Source organism: Oratosquilla oratoria, chromosome 37 (genome assembly GCF_046742065.1).
Source record: "Oratosquilla oratoria isolate Oo_2021 chromosome 37, ASM4674206v1, whole genome shotgun sequence".
NCBI lineage: Eukaryota > Metazoa > Arthropoda > Malacostraca > Stomatopoda > Squillidae > Oratosquilla > Oratosquilla oratoria.
This window is the reverse complement of record NC_134813.1, coordinates 30,225,261-30,246,474: the sequence shown is the minus strand read 5'-3', so window position 1 is coordinate 30,246,474 and position 21,214 is coordinate 30,225,261. Positions and strand designations below refer to the sequence as shown.

General features: G+C 39.7%; 1 protein-coding gene across 1 annotated transcript in view; it reads left to right on the top strand.

The window, feature by feature from the left end:
• Polr1B (RNA polymerase I subunit Rpl135) overlaps window positions 1-21,214 on the top strand; it is a 58,510-nt gene that overhangs the window by 19,913 nt on the left and 17,383 nt on the right. Inside the window, exons 13-21 of the mRNA XM_076175418.1 lie at window positions 2,181-2,378; window positions 2,696-2,803; window positions 3,130-3,306; window positions 6,204-6,329; window positions 9,047-9,159; window positions 13,538-13,676; window positions 15,576-15,732; window positions 15,969-16,094; window positions 17,655-17,782. Of these exons, the coding sequence (XP_076031533.1) occupies window positions 2,181-2,378; window positions 2,696-2,803; window positions 3,130-3,306; window positions 6,204-6,329; window positions 9,047-9,159; window positions 13,538-13,676; window positions 15,576-15,732; window positions 15,969-16,094; window positions 17,655-17,782 (1,272 nt within the window). The remainder of the gene's footprint in view (window positions 1-2,180; window positions 2,379-2,695; window positions 2,804-3,129; window positions 3,307-6,203; window positions 6,330-9,046; window positions 9,160-13,537; window positions 13,677-15,575; window positions 15,733-15,968; window positions 16,095-17,654; window positions 17,783-21,214) is intronic.

Genomic DNA, 21,214 nt, shown 5'->3' with positions numbered 1-21,214 from the left:
CAAAGGCATAAAATCCACCCCCACGCATTCCATCTCTACATATTCCACTCCCATCCACCCCCTTCCCTCCCTCTCATCTTGGCTCCTCCTGGATGATGGGTCATCCCTGCATCTTGCCCACTGCCCTGGGTCAGAAGCAGTGTCGCAAGACACAGCACATCCTTTTATAGGATATATATATATGATTACCATAATTATATGAAAGGTCATTATTAATGTTGAGAAAGACCTCAATCTAATAAACAAAAAGAGAGGTAATGTTAGTCCAGTAAAGCGACAAGTGCATTGTTACTCACAAACAACAATTGATACGTCTCCTACTTCCATCCATTCTCACATACTAACTCCAGAATTTTGCCTAACACCCTCTCATTTACCTCGAACAGTCATAATGATACAATGTTGGGACAGCCCCACCTTCACCTCAAACCACTGATATTCCCTACCCTCACACAGGGTGGCGTGGATGGTAGAGTCCCCGACTGTCACTATGGCGGTCTGGGTTCGAATCCTGCCCAGGGCTGAAATAGTTTCAGTATCGCTGCACTTCAAGTCATTACTCCAACTCTTGTGGGTGGGGAGTTGGGGGTGTGTGTGCGTGTAAGGTCACAGCATTACCAATAGATTGGTCATACGAGCTTTGAGCTCTCTTCCAGGAGGGAAATAGCTGTCGATCATGAGTCCAACCCGTGATCCAAAGACCAAAGGTGAATCTGTATATATATATATATACCAAGGCCTTCTTCCCCCTAATAAGGGAGGTAGCCTAATCAAAGGCATGCACCCACTCCCATCCACCATATTTGTTTCCCTCTCAGCTTATTTCCTCATGGATGAAAGGTCATCCCTATTTCCTGCCCACTGCTAGGTCAGAAGCAATGCAGCAAGTCACAGTACTGTAGATCCACAGCAAAGCCACTAGTTCCATAACTCATGTAAAATCTTTTGACCACCCTAAATAGGCTATCCAATACATTTACAATACATCCCATAACACCTCTCATTCAACCCTGTTAAATGCCTTCTCCAAACCCATAAAAACCCCAAAAAAGACATCCCAACACTTCTCCAAAACCTTTTTTGGCATATTTGTCTTGCAACAGAAATTTGATGAATGCACCCTCTTCCTTTCCTAAACCCATACTACTTTTCCTCAAGTTCACCCACTGTTCCTCACTTAATCATCATAGTTCACACTCTCCCAAATGCTTTACCAACTACACTTAACTCAACCACCCCCATATAAGGGGATAAAAGTTATTTTGGCATATTTATGTAACTTTGAGTACAACATCTATTGAGCTGGGTAGGGAGAGGCCAAAAGATAGATATAAGTATAGAGTGGTTATACATACATACATATACCAAAGGCTTTTTCCCTCTTACATGGGGGGTAGCCAAAAGAGTGGTTATGAAATTATAATAAATTGACATGGCCCAAAGTGATTTCTTCTTGTCTTCTCAAATTACTTGCGAGTTGAGTGGATGAGGTGGGGAAGGTTGTTACGTATGAAGTGGTGAGGGTAAACCAACTTTGGCTGTCTGGCCTTACTGTGTAGGTGCTGCAGTGTTGCCACTGTCATCTGTGCCAGTTCCCACAAATAAGTTTAAGATTTTTTCCACAAAATTCCCACAAGGAAATCTGGATTTCCACATTTTTTCCCACAAAAAAGGAATTATTATATACACAATAAGTTCATTGCAGTATATAATTTGCTCACAAAACATCCCATGTGAGCTAATTTCTCCCACAATTTTGTAGAAAATTCCCACAAAATGGCATCAGTGGGGTGCTGTGTCTTGCTGCATTATTTCTGACCCAGGCAGTGGGCAGGGGGCAGGGATGGTCCATCATCCAGAAGAAGTTAAGATAAAAGAAAAAAAAAAAAAAAAAAGTGGGTGTGGGATGAGTGAAGGATGCGTGTATGCCTTGGCTTGCCACCTTTTTTATAAGTGGGCAGAAACCATTTGGTATGTGTATGTATGCATATACCTTTGAATCCTTCCAGTAAGTCCATCTCTGTGGCTGGATGAAATTGTCATGTTAACCGAAATAAAGACACTATTCTACCATGTTGCAACATTCAACATCAGTATGTTGATTACTTTTCACTTATGCTACAACTTTTTTTTATTTTTTTATTTTTTTTATTTTTTTATTTTTATTTTATTTTTTTCAGATATACAAGTTCATTGAAATTGTACTAGTTGAGAAAAGACCTCATGGTGGCCAATATCCTGGGTTGTTCCTTTTCACCTCCCAAGCCAGAATGATGCGGCCAGTCATCAACCTATCCATGAAAACCATCGAGTATATTGGGACATTTGAGCAGATCTATCTTAACATTGCTGTCACTCCTGAAGACATTGAAGAAGGGGTAAGATATATATATATTTATTTTTACAAGTTGTCTTGAGTTCCACCTACCTCACAGTAACTGGCAATTATCCACAACCAAAGAAGAATTTGAAACATTGTTTTTAAATCATGTTCAGCAGAATGAAGGAGCTTATGTATATATGGGGGAAAATGAACTACCTTGGCGTTACTCTTCTTTTGAATGCTTCTTCTGTTATGTTTTGTACACATCATATGGATTTAGATAAGATTTTAGACCAACATTAATTATATGAAAAAGCTTGTGGTGCTCATAAAAATAACTAAATTAAAAGAGCCCCTTACCCCTTTTTTCAGGTGCACAGCCATGTCGAATTAGATAAAACTGCAATATTTAGTAATATTGGGAAATTGGTACCCTTTTCTGATTGCAACCCTAACCCTCGTAACATGTACCAGTGTCAGGTAAGTATATGGAGGAGGATTTGTATTTTATTAGGTCCTTTGCACTATTTGTATTATATTTTTTGTGTTATCTTAAGTGATATTTTTATAAATGTCATACTTTTTTATGTGTATGTTTAAGACAGATTGAACATTTTAGAAGCTCTGCCAAGGGATTTGAACCCTGACCTGTGTGTGCATAATCATGAAGTCAGGATGCTAGCAACTGAGCTATGTGATTATGCACTCACAGGTCAGGGTTTGAATCCCTTGGCAGAGCTTCCAAAAATGTTCTTACTTTTTTATTTGAGGAATAGACTGAGAGCAAACATATTTTTATTACACAGATGGGTAAACAGACAATGGGAACGCCGCTCCACAATTGGCGAGTACAAACTTCCAATAAGCTGTACCGCCTCCAGTACCCACAGGTGGCACTCGTGCGCAATGCACACTATGATGAAGTTAATATGGAGGAGTTCTGCATGGGATTTAATGCTGTTGTGGCCATTGTTTCTTATACAGTAAGTCTTTGTAATCATTTCTTATATGCAGATTGATGTTAGTGGTTCAATACAGAGAGTAATTAATTTTTCTTGTTTAATGCATTTGGGAGAGGACATAAGACGGGGGTGAGTGGAGGGTGGTTGTGTGTGGATGATATTGTGATGCATGAGGTGGAGTCAGTGGGGAATGGGGGGTGAGGGAGTATGTGTGAGAAAAATTTGATGCAGCCGGAAGGGATTTCTCCCTGTCTTCTCCTTTTCTGCATGAGGGGATGGAGAGGGGGGTCGCTGATTTGATGAAGCGGCCTTGCTGTGGATGTGCTGTGTCTTGCGACACTACTTCGAACCCGGGGCAGTGGACGGGATGTGGGGATGGCCCGTCATCCAGGAGGTGCCAAGATGGGAGGGAGGGAAGAGGGTGGAGTGGAGTGGAGTGTGGTGGGGATTGAATGGGTGGGAGTGGTTTGTATGCCTTTGTTTTTTGGCTACTTCCCTTATAAGGGGGGAAAAACCTTTGGTATATGTATGTATGTACAGGTACTCCTCGTTTAACGACCTACTCGGTTAGCGACGACGCGGAGTTACGACGGGCTTTATGACAGACGTTTAACGTAAATCTCCCGAAGTTACGACGTCGTGTACGATAATTAAGTTGGCTGAGGCAAATTTGTATGATGTTATAATTGAACTTGTACGGTGGATATTAGCTGTGAGGTAAAGTGTTCTGAAGCTTAGGTCTACATTACCATCCTGCAAGCTGCAAAAACTACCTGGGGTACAGTATATACCGGTAGTGGTAAATTTTTAGTTTCAAACATGGGCGCAATAAAGCAATAGAAAATTAATTATTAATTTTGTAAATTATGATGTATCAAAGTAGTATGCAATTTTGTGAGCAGAAAAAAAAAAGGTGCTAAAACAAATTTCGTAAGTAACGAAGTCATGTCGGACGAATGGTACACCATGTTTGTTATGATAGATGCCGATGTCGAAGAAATAAAAGGATGATGAATTCGTCTAACCTAAACTAAACTAACCTGACCTGTGTTTGATAAATCATTACCTGCAAATTAAATGTCATCCGCCTCGTCCTCGTTGTCGTCGTCGTGAGAGACGTTGGCAGACGACAAGATGGCGTCCCAATCCTATGCTACCGACTTCGTTCATTAGCATATTTTCTTGTAGCATGGTATTTTTTACTTTCATTTCCGCCCACAAAATTGCATATTACGTTGATACAATTTAATTTACAAAATTAATAATTAATTTTCTATTGCTATATTGCGCCCATGGTCGAAACTAAAAAAATACCCCGGTATTCAATATGGAATGTCAGCATACGCGGATTTGGTCATATACGGTAATTTTAGGAACCTAACCACCGTAAATAAACAGTAAATAAAGCTTTAATGTACTGTATAAAAGAGGGAAAATACACGAAAATAAAGATACATGTATTGCTGGACATTGTACATACAGTACATGTACGTATATGTATACACTTTCGCTTAACGACCAATTCAGTTAACGACGGCGCGCTGGTCCCAATTGTCATCGTTAAACGAGGAGTGGTTGTATATGCAAATTGATGTTAGTGGTTCAGTAGAGGTAGTGATTAATTTTTCTTGTTTAATGCATTTATAATTTTTGAGAGTTAGAGTAAATGTGTCATGAGAAATAGGTATCTGAGGATGATTACAAAGAGAAAGTTTTAGGAGGGAATGTATCCATGGCATTGTGATAAGGTTTAACGTCACACTCTCCTCCCCTATCGGGAGGCTAGGACGGTGCCCCTCAAAGAGGGCTTTGTAGTGTGGAATTTAATGAACCAAGCCCTTAGTTCAACTTTGCCGATGGCAGGATTCGAACTGCCATCCCTTCGAACTTTGCTGTAAGTAACAATGCCCTAACCTGCTCAGCCATCGAGCTTCCATGGCATTATATAGAACAGAAACTTGGAAGTTAAGGGATGCAGAAAGGAAGAGCCTGAATATGTTTGAGAAATATGGCAGGTATTACAAGGATGGATAAAGTGAGAAATGCATTTGGGCATGTGGGAAAAAATGAGGGAGGAAAGAATAGCAGAAAAGTGTAGAAAGCAGAAATAGATGGAGTGAACATGGGAGAAGAACCAAGGCTGGACTGGATGGACAGAGTAAAGGGAACATTAGATAAAAGCAGAATGTCTGTTGAGCAGGAAAGAGAGTACAAAAGATACGAGTGAATGGAGAGAAATTGAGAACGGATGAAGGAGTGGTGTATCCTGAAGGGATATTTTTCAATCATTATTATTTATTTATGTTTTTATTTATTTATTTTATTTATTTATTTATTTATTTATTATTATTTTTTTTTTAGTGTGTGGATGAGGAGAGCAGGATTGCTGTATAAAGAAATTGGAGGTAGGGGGGGTAAACCAGAACCATCTGTTGGGTCCTGCTTTGGTTGAATTTTGTCTTGTTGCATTGCTTTTGACCTGAGCAGTGTGGTGAAACACATGAATAAACCTACCTTTTCTATTAGTGATAGAAAACCCATTGGTTGGAGACAGACATCAGGGAGATCCTTCTCTTACAGCCATCCATTTCACAGGAACACCATCTGCTGTTGGTCCCCCTAAATAGTCAGAAATATTAATTTTTGTGGTGTAGAGTAATTGGTATATACCTGTATGTCCAGTGCTTAATGAAAGTGTGCATTTTCTTCTCGCCATTGTTAATGGTTTTGTATAGTAAGCGGGAGGGAAGAGGGTGGAGGGGAGTGGAGTGTGATAGGGATGGAATTGGTGGGAGAGGTTTTTATGCCTTTGTTTTTTGGCTTCCTCCCGTATAAGGGGAAAAAAGCCTTTGGTATATGTATGTATGTATGGTTCACATGTGAAAAGATTTTTGACAAACAATATTTTCTTCTTGTAGGGTTATGACATGGAAGACGCAATGGTCATCAACAAATGTTCAATGGAACGAGGTCTAGGTCATGGACAAGTGTATAAAACTGAGTTTATTGACTTAACACCAACTTCTAGAGGTTTCAAGAATGAGGTAAGGATATTATAAGAAGTAAGTAAAAGGTACCAAGATAAGAGGGAGGGAAGAGAGTAGAGGGGAGTGGAGTCTGTTGGGGATGGAATGGGTGGGAGGAGTTTTTATGCCTTTGTTTTTTGGCTACCTCCCTTGTAAAGGGGAAAAAGCCTTTGGTATATGTATGTAAGTTAGTAGGAAAAGGTAAGGATGTTTTTTTGGGCCTTTATGGAATTGGGATTGAGGGAAAGCTGTTAATGATAGTCAAGAGTTTTTACGAGATTAGTAGAACCTGTGTTAGATTGGGAAATGGAGAGAGTGAGTGGTTTGAGGTAAAGGTGGGATTGCATCAGGGATATGTTATGTCGCCATGGCTGTTCAATTTATACATGGACGGGGTGGTGCGGGAGGTAAAGGTGAGGGTAATGGGCAGGGGACTGGAGCTGGTTAAAGAAAATGGAGAAAAGTGGGAGGTGAGCCAGTTGTTGTTTGCTGATGACACTGTGCTTGTGACAGGGTCCGAGGGGGGACTAAGGAAGTGACCAAGTTTGGTAAGGTATGCAATAGGAGAATATTAAAGATAAATGTGGGTAAAAGCAAGGTGATGACATGCACAAGGGGAGAGGGCAGTGACTTGGAAGTAAGTCTAAAAGAAGGTGAGGCTAGATGAAGTGGATAGATTTAGGTATTTGTGGTTGGATGAACAATTAATGAAAGAGGTGTGGAAGACAGAGGTGAAGGGAGTGAACTTGAGGGGATGACCTAGGATGAGATGGATGGATGGGGTGAAGGAGGCATTGAGCTAAGGGGAATGTTTGTTGAGCAAGGAAGAGAGGAGGCAGGAGATAGGGATGAGTGGAGAGTGACTGTGTAACTATGATAATGTTATACAAGAAAGGGAGGGGCAGGGGATGGGGGGAGGAGTGCTTATGTGTGAATGATATTTCGATGCAGCTCGAAGGGATTTCTCCCCAACTTCTCTTTTTCTGCATGAGGGGATGAAGAGGGGAGGTTGCCTATTAAGTGAAGTGCCCGTGCTGTGGATGTACTGTGTTTTGCTGCATTGCTTCTGACCCAGGGCGATGATGGGTGGAATACAGCAATGACCCATCGTCCATGAAGAGCTAAGATGAGAGGGCGGGGGGGATGGAAGTGGAATGGGTTGTATTAGGTACATTCCTTTGACTTGACTACCTCCCTTATAAGGGGGAAAACCTCTTGGTATATAGACAGATAGAATTTACATATATACGTACATATACCAATGGGTTTTTTCCCCCTCACAAGGGAGGTAGCCAAAGTCAAAGGCATAAATCCACTTTCACCCATTTCATCCCCACATACTCCACTCCCATTCACTGCCCCTCCCTCTTCTCTTGACTCCTCTTGGATGATGGGTCATCCCTGCATCTTGCCCACAGCCCTATGTCTGAAGCAATGCAACAAGACACAACACATCCACAGCAAGGCAGCTTCATTTAATCGGCAACCCTCCCTCTCCATTCCCTCATTCAGAAAAAGAGAGAACAGAAAAGTGGGAGGTGAGCCCTTTGGGCGCTGTCAAAAAATCATTCACACATACGCCCCCACTCCCTTCCATGCATCACAGCATCATCCATACACAACTATTCTCCACTCACCCCTATCCTGTCTTTTCCCTTCCTTCCTCAACAAACATTACACTCTTTCCCAATACCCCTTTCACCCCATCCATCCATCTCATCCTAGGTCACTCCCTCATGTTCACTCCCTCCACCTCTGCTTTTCACACCTCTTTTACTAATCTTTCTAAACTCATTCTTTCCATGTGTCCAAACCATCCCAATATTCTTTTATCAACCCTATCACCCAACTCCCTTTCCACTCCTGCTCTCCTCCTCACCTCCTCATTTCTCACTTTATCCAGCCTAGTAACCCCTACCATACTTCTCAGGCATCTCATCTCAAACACATTTCAACTCCTCCTCTCTTCCTCTTTTATGTTCCATGTTTCTGCACCATACAGTGCTATTGGCACAATTACTCCTTCATACAATCTCTTCTTAGCATCCACTCCCAAATGTCTATTTCTCATTACAGTTTTTAATTCCCCAAGGCATTTACTTGCTTTTGGATTTTACATAATAGTATAAATATTATTAGTATTCTGTGAGGTAAGGGGGTGAATGGGAGTGGAGTATGTGGGTATGGAATGGGTGGGAGGGGTTTTTATGTCTTTGTTTTTTGGCTACCTCCCTTGTAAGGGGGAAAAACCTTTGCTATATGTATGTATTCTTCCTTTCTGCTACCATTGCTAAAACTCTTTACCATTTTCATGACTCAAACTCTATGGCACAGTGTTGCCCCTAAGGATAAAACCATTGGTACAAATAGTGTATATACTTATGTATAAGTCAGACTATTTTATACCTGATTTTAGTTCCTGGAGCACAACTTATATTTGCTCATTTCCTTACTAAAAGTTATGTTTAACTTTAAAATTATTGAACTATGGAAGAAATCATTATTTAGATAAGTTTACTGTTATGGTAATATTCTTTTTATGTCATGTTAAAAGAACAATTTTTTCAGTATGCTGTAAGTGAACCATGCTTTCAAAGAATGATCATAATGAACTGGTTTGGATAGTGGCAGTTCAGATTTGGGAGTACTGCTCTGTTGTCTCGAATTGTTGCAAACAAACTGTGTATATGTATATGCTTGTGAACTCACTACATTTTTATCATGAATCCTTTCAGATTGTAAGTCAATTTAAGCGTGATCCCAAAAATGAAAAGCTGCTAGCATTCTTAGATGAGAGTGGTCTTCCATATCCTGGCACTCGTCTAACCACGGGCGATCCCTACTATTGGTAACTATGCATTTAAAAAAAAAAAAAACTTAATGTGTGGTGTTGTTGACACTTATACAAGAAGACTGAGATCTGAATCTTCAAGTTGCCTGTGCTCCCTGTCTTTCACTATTGGTGTACACTGAATGCTGACTTGAAAAGGCATCTTGACGTTTTTGGTACTACGTACCTTCATAGAATTATAGGATATTACAGGCATGATTGTATCAAACCAGTGACTGTTCCTTAAAGCTTACACAAGACCTATTACCAGCATGATTTGTAAACATGAACTGAAGTTGTATGAGCACTTTGGATGCTTTCCTGATGTTGATCCCACTCTTTGGAGTGTCTCCACAAAAGACAACTCTCAGTGTATTATTCAGTCAGTCTATTGCCCCAAGTCTCTCTTGCAGGAATTCTGTGGCTTCCAGGTAACCAATAACAACCACAACCTGATCATGGGTGGTGACTTCAACGCCAAGTCGTCTGCCTGGTATGTCGACAACCCTGACACGGACAGAGGGCTTGATATACAGACTCAGTTTGACACATTGACTATCATGAACAACACACATAATCATACACATATCCCACACCAAGCCCTCTACACTCCCTCCTCTCATGATATCACCTTCTGCTCCCCCTGCCTAACCCCAACAACATCATGGAGAGTGGTCGGAACCCTTGGTTCTGACCACCTTCCAATCATCATCACCACCAAAACAAGATGCACCCCAGTTGGCCACAGACACACATACACCAATTACAAGAGAGCTAACTGGGAAGCTTTTACTAAAGAGACAGAACAACATTTTGAAACACTTAACAGTACACCAATCACAAACATAAACAATGCTGTGCACACTTTTAATACAATCATACAAAACGCAGACAAGAGATACATCCCTAGAGGCAACAGAAAATCACACAACCCCAACTTCACACCAGAAATCCAAGACCTCATTAGACAACGTGACACACTTAAACACGATACCCCCACACCTATCCCTCAAAACATAGCAGACCAAATACAAACACTAAACACTGTGATTGCTAATAAAATACATGAACAAAAAACACAAAATTGGCAAAACTTTATCAATGCACTTGATCACAAAACAAACACCAGCAAATTGTACAAAACACTCAACAGCATTACACTATCCAACAGTAACACCACACGCTCTCACGCAGCAATAATCACAACAACGGATAATCTACCCTCAAACAGACAACAAGCAAACGCACTCATACGTCATTTTGCACAGACAAGCCATCTCACTTCTCACCCTGACGACCGACGCACCATTCGACGTAAGAAAGACTTCCCCACAGACTCAGACTATACACCCTTTATAGACAGTCAGACAAAACTCATAGTACATAATCTCAAGCACTCATCTGCCTGTGGCCCTGGTAACATAAGCAACATCCACCTAAAACACATTGGACCACAAGGTATACATGCACTCACAAACATTGCAAACTACAGCTATTCACACAACACTATACCTGACATCTGGAAGCATGGTAAAATAATCACCATTCCAAAACCGAACAAAGACCCAACAATCCCAACATTGCACCGCCCAATCACACTTCTCTGCACCCCTTCTAAAGTCATTGAACGCCTAATACTTAACCACTTCAATACGGGACTTAAATCTCGCGGGCAGCAACCAATGCCAGACGTATGACGTAACGAAATAATATTCGCATCATAAAATATAGTCGCCGCTTATATCGATCGTTCTCTCTTTCACCCGCGAATTTTGAAAACCACAGAGAATGGGATTCAGGGCGCATTTGGGAGAATGTAAAAACACAGGGGCGACTACAATAAATATAATCAAGACGCCGATATGGCAGCGTCGCGAATACACTCGCTCCCCATGACGCCTACTTGTGCGGCACCGAATGGAAGGGGTTAAACTTGTCACACCACATATTCCCCTTGCTGACTCACAACACGGTTTTAGGCCACTACACTCCACAAACACTCTTCTGATAAACCTCACACAAAGAATTTTAGATGGCATCAATTCAGATAGGCCCCACCACAGAACACTTCTCATAACATTAGACATTAGTAAAGCTTTTGATGCTATCCCCCGCCACAACCTAACAAATAAAATATATAACACAGACATGCACAATAACACCAAAAGATGGCTGGCCAATTATCTGGCAGGTAGGAATGCTTACGTGTCATATAATGGCCAATCATCGCACATCAGAAACATTAAGAATGGAGTACCACAGGGCTCAGTTCTATCCCCCACACTATTTAATCTATACATGCATGACTTACCCACACCAGACAACTCAGAAATACAAATCTCTTCCTATGCAGACGACATAACAATCACATGCACACATCGTAACACAGACAAAGCTGCAGAAATAATCCAGCCATACCTTGATACACTCAACACATGGTTCATCACAAACAGACTCAAAATAGCTCCAACCAAATCTACAGCAACACTTCTCACCAACTGGACAATAGAACACAAATACATACCTCATCTCTACATCAACAACACTCTAATACCACACACAAACACACCGAAAATTCTTGGTGTAACATACGATACATCCATGTCTTTCAAACAACACATCACAAACATAAAAAACAAATGCACACCTAGACTTAACGCACTTAAGTCAATCACTGGAACGACATTTGGACAAAACAAAGAAACTAATATAACAAAATACAAACAATGCATACGCTCAGTGTTGAATTATGCGAGTCCTGCATGGGCTCCTAATCTCAGTGAGACACACCACAACACCCTTCAAATCATACAAAACAAAGCCCTAAAAACAATTACAGGCTGCACAAATACAACACCAACAGACCATTTACACCATGAAACAAAAGTCCTCAAAGTCAAGGACCACCTCGACATGAGAGGCACACAAACACTTGCCACAGCCACCACAAACACATCACACCCGCTACACTACATAGCAGAACACCCACACACACCAAGAAACATTAAAACAACACCCAAAGACCTTTATTACGCACAAATACTCTCTTCTCTTCCTCCACAACCACCAAATACCAGCCTCCGGAAACATATTCATAATCATATCACTCACCGCTCCATTAACACACTGCTGCATGCCAGATGCCCTGATATCCACCCTTCTGAATCCTCTCTCCCACAAGAGGACAGAGTCCACTTGGCCAGACTGCGGTGCGGCCACCACCCAGCACTTCTAAGCTACCAGAAGAGGCTGGATGACCGCATTGTGAACAGCTGCCCAGGATGTAACACTTCACTCCATACCATACAACACATAATGGAAGACTGCATTATACACAATCATGCACGCAAACAACACAACATACACTCTATAAAGGATTTGTGGGAAAACCCAGTTTCGGCTGTAGCATTCCTTGGGGAGACGGGACTGCTCGGACAGACAGTCTAGGGAACAACAACAACCATGTCACCCAAGGAAGGGGTTTTATGTTGTTTTTTAGATTGGACAAGAGACAAGAATGGGACAATGTAAGATGAGGTGTACAATGTTTTCTCTGTGGTGGTTGCATCTGCGGCAGTTTAAATCAATGGCCAGGCCTGTTTTGTGTTGATACTGTTATCATGCTGTGCAGAATGGTGTCCTGAGCACAGGTGTGTGAGAGTGGTTCTTGTGAAGTGTGTGAGGGTTTTCTCTGTGGGGCTTACGTATGGGTGTTGTTTGATTATTGAGTTTGGCAGTCCTTCTTGAATGGCTTATTTAGTAATCTAAGTGTGCATGTATTTACCTAGTTGTATTCTATGGGAAGGGGAGCTATGGTTATGTTGTCCAGTCTTTGTATCTCGCAACATCTAGTGTGTTCCTAAATTCATGTATGATGTTTGCACACTTGTTTCATCCAATTTGTTCCAGACATCCACCTCTCTGTATAGAAAGCTCTTTTTTCAGGTCTTGTCTATAACTGTCCTTTTTGAGTTTTCTTTTCATGTTCCCTTGTTTTTCTTCAATCCCAATTTAATAAGTCTTCTCTATCAAGGACTTCCATGCCTTTCATAGTTCCATAAATGGCCAACAGATCATCTCTTTCTCTTCTTTGTTCCAGGATTGGTAGTTCCAGTTTAGACAATCTTAGCTTATATGTCAATTTTGAAAGTGTTGGGGTCATCTTTGTTGCTGCTCTTTGGATTCTTTCTATTTTCCTTATGTTCTTTTTTTGTACTGGGTGTCCATAGTGTTGCTGTGTACCTCAGTCTTAGTCTTATCAGTGTGATGTTTTGTGTGATATAAGTGGTAGGTTGTTATGTACAAGTTATCAAAACTATTCATTATCAAAAGGCTGAATTGAAAGAAAAATTATGAAAATGCCAGGTTGTTTATAGACCATTTTTCTCTTTCACAGTACCTATAACTTACGTCAACATCATTATAAAGTGGTGCCCTATCGAGGTGAAGATTGTGTTGTAGACAAGTATACCATTATGAGTAAATCATTTGAACTAGGTGAATGCCAGCGAGTCAGCATAACACTCCGAGTCAGTGTAAGTATTTTACCTTTACCTAGTTGTATTTACCTAGTTGTAATATACGGGAGGGGAGCTATGCTCGTGGTGACCCGTCTTTGTATCTCTCCGCATCAAGTTTTATCTTAAAATCTTGTATAGTGTTAGCACATACTGTTTTGTTGTCTAATTTGTTCCATGTATTTATCGCTCTGTGTGGGAAACTGTTCCTTTTCAAGTTTTTTCTATAACTATCCTTTTTCAATTTTTTTCCGTGTCTTGTTTTACCGTTGTCCCACATTAATAGGTTGATCCTGTCTAAAACTTCCATTCCTTTCATCATTCTGTAGATAGTTAGCAAATCTCCTCTTTCTCTTCTTTGTTCCAGAGTTGGTAGGTTCAATTTGGATAGTCTTTGCTCATATGTTAGTTCGGCGAGTGTCGGTGCTAGTTTTGTTGTCGCTCTTTGTAATCTTTCTAGTTTCTTAATATTCTTTTTGGTACTGGGTGTCCAAAGTGATGCTGCGTACTCGAGTTTTGGTCTTATTAGTGTAGTAAGTATTTTCCTTATCATTTCTTCGTCCATATAGGTAAATGCCACTTTGATTGCTCTCAATAAGTTGTAGGTTTCTCCGAACATCTTGTTTATATGCTTATCTGGTTTCATGTCCTTTCCAATCATCACTCCAAGATCTTTTTCATAGTTTGTTTTATTTATTTTTTCTTCCCCAATTCTGTAATCTTTTGATATTCTATTTTTACTCTTTCCAAATTCCATTATGCTGCATTTCTTAATATTGAATTTTACTTCCCATTTTTGAGTCTCCTCAAACAAGATAAAGCATGAAGTTATTCTTAGAAATATATAATAGGATTCTCTCTCTCTCTCTCTCTCTCTCTCTCTCTCTCTCTCTCTCTCTCTCTCTCTCTCTCTCTCTCTCTCTCTCTCTCTCTCTCTCTCTCTCATTATAACCTAATGAGGGGACGGAGAGGGTAGGTTGCCCATTAAATGAAGTAGCCTTGCTGTGGATGTGCTGTATCATGCTGCATTGCCTCTGACCCAGAGTGATGGTTAAGATGTAGAGATGACCTGTCATCCAGGAGGAGCCAAGATGAGAGGGAGGGTGGAAGGTGTGGTGAATGGGGGTGGAATGGGTGAGGACAAAATGGGTGGGAGTGGAATTATGCATTTTGACTTTGGCTACCTTCCTTGTAAGGCAGAAAAAACCCTTGGTATATGTATGTATGTATCTCCAGTCCTGCATTTTTCTCCTGCAAGGAGTTGTTGTTGTTGTCGTCGTTCCCTAGACTGTCTGTCCGAGCAGTCCCATCTCCCCAAGGAATGCCACAGCCAAAACTGGGTTTTCCCACAAATCCTTTATAGAGTGTATGTTGTGTTGTTTGCGTGCATGATTGTGTATAATGCAGTCTTCCATTATGTGTTGGAAAGAGTTGAAGCATGCATTGACTTGGTCATCCCTATTGTTAGGAGGAAAAGACCTTGGTACATGTATGTTTAATATGTACTCAGCAAGATAAAATTTCACTTAAAAAATCTAAGAAATAATACTCTGAGAGGCAGACATCCAGAAATACTAGAGTGGATTAAGATGGGTGTTACCACATATTAAAGAGGTTAGGCTAAGCCAGTTCTGGCTGACGGGCGCTGCTGTGGAGGTGCTTTATTGATCCGAGAAATGTGGTGGGATACAATGATGACCATGGGTCTGTGAGGGCTATTCTGTTCGTTATTTTTCCATTAATTGATCCTGGCTGGTGAGGAAGGGTTCACAGGAAATATCTTTCGCTCATCCCACACTATTGTTTGCATGATGTAGTTATGTGTTTCATTATGGGGCAGCATCCTCTAAGAGTATTGGGGTAATATGTAATTTCATTTATTTATTTTATTTTTTTTTTATTTTTTTTTTTTTTCAGCGGTATCCAATCATCGGTGACAAGTTTGCAAGTCGCAGTGGTCAGAAGGGCATCATGAGTTGTCTTTATCCCACAGAGGATTTGCCCTTTTCAGAAAGTGGGATTGTCCCAGACATCATCTTTAACCCACATGGAATCCCATCCAGAATGACAGCAGGTACAAATATTGTGATAAATTTGACTTCTTCTTCTTTCTTTTTTTTGTGTAAATAATTAATGCATATAATATAAATCAGTCACCAATAGTTCCATACATTCCATTATAGTAAGTAAAACTTTTAATCATAAAAGAGATGTAGTGATTTGTGTGAAGCTTGGGTCTCCTGGAAGAGAGACCTGTGCAGCAGATTGATTGATTGATTGGTTTAGTAATTTGAATTATAATCTATTCAGGGAAACTACTAGAATTGATTGCTGGTAAAGCTGCAGCAGAATTTGGAAAGTCATTCAACTCAACACCATTTGAATTTGATGATGAGAATCCAGCTTTTGACTTCTTCGGAAAGATATTGGAAAAAGGTACTTCATCTTGTATTATAAATAAGATGAGAGGGATAATAAATGAGTTTTTGTATGGGTATCAGACAAGTGTTGGATGGATGGATGTAAAGATTTAGCCACCTTCCCATACAAAGGGAAAGGACCTTTTGGTATGTATATGCCAAAGATAAGAGGGAGGTGCCAAAATAAGAGAGGGAAAAGGGTGGAGGGGAGTGGAGTATGTTAGGGATGGAATGGGTGGGAGTGGTTTTTATGCTTTTGTTTTTTGGATACCTCCTTTAGGGGGGGAAAATCCTTTGGTATATGTAAGTATAAATATGATAGCATGTTTAAGTTTTGAGTAGGGAGTAAGGTGTAAGGAGTAACATTGTTGGCAAGTGACGAAATAGAAAAGTGGGTGGTGGAGTGGAGAGAAGTGTCATCAAAGATGAGATTGGGATCGGAGATGAGGGTATTTGTTATTGCATATGGATTGAATTAGGTGAGTGTGTAGAAAGTTGTGGGGGAAATGTAAATGCAATGGTATTGGAGGGTCTTAATGCTAGAGTAGGATATGAACTGATTTATGGAATAGTAGTGAAGTATGGGGTGGTAGGAAGGAAGAGTAGTGGAGAGACAATATTGGAGATGTGTACTGAAAGGGAAATGATGATAGAAAACATAGTTTTATAAAGAAAGATAAGCATGAATATACATGGACCAGGATGGTTGGTGGGAGGATAGTTGAGAGGGCATTAATGGAATGTGTAGTGTCACCCAAAAGGAGGATTGGAAGAGTTCTGGATATAAATGTGTTCAGGGGAGAGGGCAGTGGATTGTCAGATCATTATCTGGTTTAAGGGAAATGAAGAGTGGGGTTTTAAATGAAGAAGGTAGAAAAGAGAAGGAGGCGTAGAAATGCTGAAGTTGAGCAGATTGAATGAGAAGGAGAAAGAGAAAGATAATACTGGGAAGAGGAGGATGAGAGGGAATAAAAGGAGATGCAATGAATTGTAGAACAAAGGAGTGAAGGTGGTAGTGGCAGGAAGGAAACAAGCATATGAAGAATAGTTGCAAAGAAGAAATGGTGAAGTGCTTTGTTTTGTGATCTAAATGTAAATGTGCTTTTGTATGGATGTATTGCATGGTGTTGGTAGAGTGTAGATATTTGAGCAGTATGTATCTGAAATGGTACAATGCAGAGCCTGTCAGTGCCCTCACCTCTGTCAGGAGATAGGGTTGGCATATGGTCTCAGGGCCAAACTCAAGACCTCTCTATCAATTTCCATAATTTTGTAATTATTTTTTCATGTAAGAAAAAGTGTGTCTGCTCTTCTCCTTCTATTAGCTGGTGACAGAGAAACAGCCCCACACTTGAACAACACTGACAATTAGTCAAATGTTTTCCTAAAGATTTATGGAACCCAAGGCACAATGCCAGCTTGTATGGGACTATATTTTTCCAGTTTTAGAAACTTGAGGCAATAGTTGATTGATCTTGGTTAGTGGGAATGGTCTGACATTAAGGATAAAAAAAAGTAATATTGTCCTTAAAAATCTTTATATGTATATTTTTTATTGTTTTTGTTTTTCATCTAGGTGGCTTCAACTACTATGGGGAAGATATTTTGTATAGTGGGACAGATGGGAGAATGATGAATGTAAACATCTATGAAGGTATTGTCTACTACCAAAGACTGAGGCACATGACTGCAGATAAATGGCAGGTAAGAAATGTTTGTTTAAAGTCGGGAATGAGGGTGAATGGAAGGAAACATCATCATGTGTAGCATATGTAGATATGAGAATAATTTGAGTGGTATGGGTGTTTGTGAGTGGATACCCCCCAGGTATTTAGGAAAATGAGGAGAGAAAAGTTTTGGAATGATTGAAATGAGTGTGGGGAGAGTTTCAGAAGGAATGTTATGTAGTGATGTGAGGAGAACTGAATTCTAAAGTGGGAGATAGCCAGCAAAAGTGGATGGAGTGAACTTTAAGGGAAGACCAAGAATGAGATAATCAGGTGGAGTAAAGGAAAAAGGAAAATGTAGAAATGAATGGAGGGAGGTTGGGGATGAATGAAAGAATAATGTAATGAAGTGATGCTCTCATCTGCTTCATAAATTATTTTGAGTAGATGAGGGGGAGGTGTCACCATATGATGGAGTAGTGAGGGTAAACCAACACCAGTTGTCAGGTACAGCTATGGCATTACTGTCCCATACTGCATTGAGTGGTATGACAGGGGATAGGAATGATCCTTTATCCTCAAGGTGATGAAATGGAAAGGGAATTGTGTTTTCATTGTATGTGATGTTGGTATGTGTTTTGACAGTCATCTTCATATATATACAGAATGCCTTCCCCCCCCCTATAAAGGGGTGGCCAGTTCAAAGCATACAGCCAAACAACACCCATACACACCCATCTCACACCCACTCCTTACCCACTGAAAACCCATTTGTTGTCCCTCCCATATTAGCACCTTGTGGATGAAGGGTCATCCCTGTCTCCTGACACACTGCCTGGGTGAAAGGCATTGCAGCAAGACACACACACACATGTGGGTCGAAGTGACAATGAAGTTTGGACTCCGGAAAAATCTACAATTTTCATGGGTCTCAACGATGAGGGAGTATCTGTGTTGTATAGGGAAGGGGAAAGCTCATGGTGTAGTGGGAAGGTGAAGAAAAAGGAGAATAGGAGGGATTACTGAGGAAAATGGAAGGAAATGAGGAAGGGGACGAATGGGCCCAGGAAGTCAGACGGCATGTCAACAAGAGAGGGCAGACAACAGTGGTGAAGTCAAAGAGATTAGTAAAAATATAAAAATTAGAAATATAGATAAGAGCAGTGCAATGGAAGGTGAAGATAATTATTTCCATGGATTTAATGAGGGAGGAAATGACAACCTCCCCTGACTAGTAAATCTAGAGGAAAAACTAAAATGAACGAAACATGGGAGGTTAGGTTTAACCAATTAACGCTAGTTACCCAAAGAGTTGATAAACTAGAAAAACTAAAGGAGAATCAAAACCTAACTAAAGAAATAGAAGAATTAAAAAGACAGTTAAGAGAAGTAAAGGATGAGAATGAGGAATTAAAGAGGAATAATAAAGAGAATAAAGAGTCCATAGTAAAAGAGGTAAGTGGTTGGAAAAAAGTACAAGAGAACAATAAAATTGAATTTAGAGGTATAGTGGAACAGCAGATGAAAGAACAAACTAAGTACACAGTTATTAAATTGATGAGGGAGAAGGAGAATATAGTAAGAGACTTAGCAGGTAAAAAGAAATGTATAATTATATTAGGGATGGAAGAGTAGTGTAATCCAAATAGGACTACAAGAATAAAGGAGGAAAAGGAAAAGTAAATAAGATATTAAAAGTAGTTCAAGATGAACCAGAAACAAGGAAAGAAATAGAAGAAATACATAAACTAGGGAAATACAATACAGATAAGACCAGACCAATTAAGGTTAAATTCAGGTCACAAATGACAGCAGAGAAAATCTTAGCAAAAACAGGGAAACTAGCAGACAGTGATCAATATAAACAGGTGTGGGTAAAAAGAGAAATGAATAAAGAGGAAAGAGAGGATGAGAAAACAAAAATACTAGAAGCTAAGGAAAAAAATTAGAAAAGAACAGAGTCAGAAAAAGAGAAATTCTATTGGAGAGTAGTGAATATGAAAGTGAGGAAATGGTTCATAGCAGAGAAAAACAGAAGGGAAACAGAAAACACAATGGAAGTAGCAGAAAATTAAAAGTGTCTTACACAAATATAGATGGCTTAATAACAGGCTTGAACGAACTGAATGATTACCTGAAGGAAAAAGAACTGGACATAATGGGAATTGTAGAGACAAAATTGAAAGGTCCACTACCACCCAACAGTGTAGGACATGGTGCATATAATTATTGGATTAGAAACAGAGAGGTAAAACAAGGGGGTGGAGTTATGTTCCTGACTAAGAAGGATATAAATGTGAGGAATGTCACATATGGAAAGAATAGAGTAGAGATGATTATGATGGAAGTGGAGGACAAGGATAGGAAGAGCAGGAAGTTTGTAGTAAATTATGTGCCTCCTAAAACGGCTTCGTAGGAAGAGAAAGAACACAAAAATATGTTAGAAGACACAATGATAGCACTAAGATAATGGAAGATGGAGGAAGAATAGTTATAATGGGTGACTTTAATTGTAAAGAAATCTGCTGGGAAGAGATGACAGTGAAGGGTGGAGACAACCTATGGAGAAATGTACTACTTGATATGATTATAGAACACACAATGACATAATGGATACAGGAGAATACTAGGTATAGAAATGAGGAAGAACCATCAAGATTGGACCTAATAATCACATCAGAACCCGAAATAGTGGACAATATTGAATATAAGACACCAATAAGTAAAAGTGACCACATATTGGTTGAACTGGAACTAAATGAGGAAAACACATGAAAAAAAAACAATATAGAGAGGGAAGATTGATGTATGATTTTTTTTTTTTTTTTATAAGATAAGGGAATTCTTTCAAAAAGCAGACTGGGAAAGAATACACAAGAAGGAAAGAACAGTAGAAGAGAAATGGAATATTTTGACAAAAACTTATAAAGCAGGAGTGGAAAAGTATGTCCCAAGACAAAAGCAAGAAAAAGAATATGTAAAGTGTTGGTACAGCAAAAGATGTAGGGAGTTAAAAGACAAAAGGGATAAAGCTTGGATGAAATGGAAAAAATACAAAAGAACTAAAAAATTGAAAATATATCCTAGTTATAGAAATGAATATGTACAAGTGTGCAGAGAAGAAAAGAGAAAGTATGAAAAAGATATCATAGAAAAATGTAAAGATCAACCATAACTATTTTACAGATTTGTAAACAACAAACTGAAAAACAAACAAGAATTAGAGAAACTACAACAAGGGGGAGTTGAAGACACAGGGGAAATAGAAATGACAGAAATTATGAACAAGCATTTTAAATAGGTGTTTATGAGGGAGAACATACAACCTAGAGATATTGAGTGGAAGGAGAAAGTCCCCCCTATGAAAGAGATAGAAGTATCAAGGAATGAAATAATGAATCACTTGAGTAATCTCGATGTCAGAAAATCGCATGGACCAGATGAAATGGCAAACTGGATTTTGAGATAA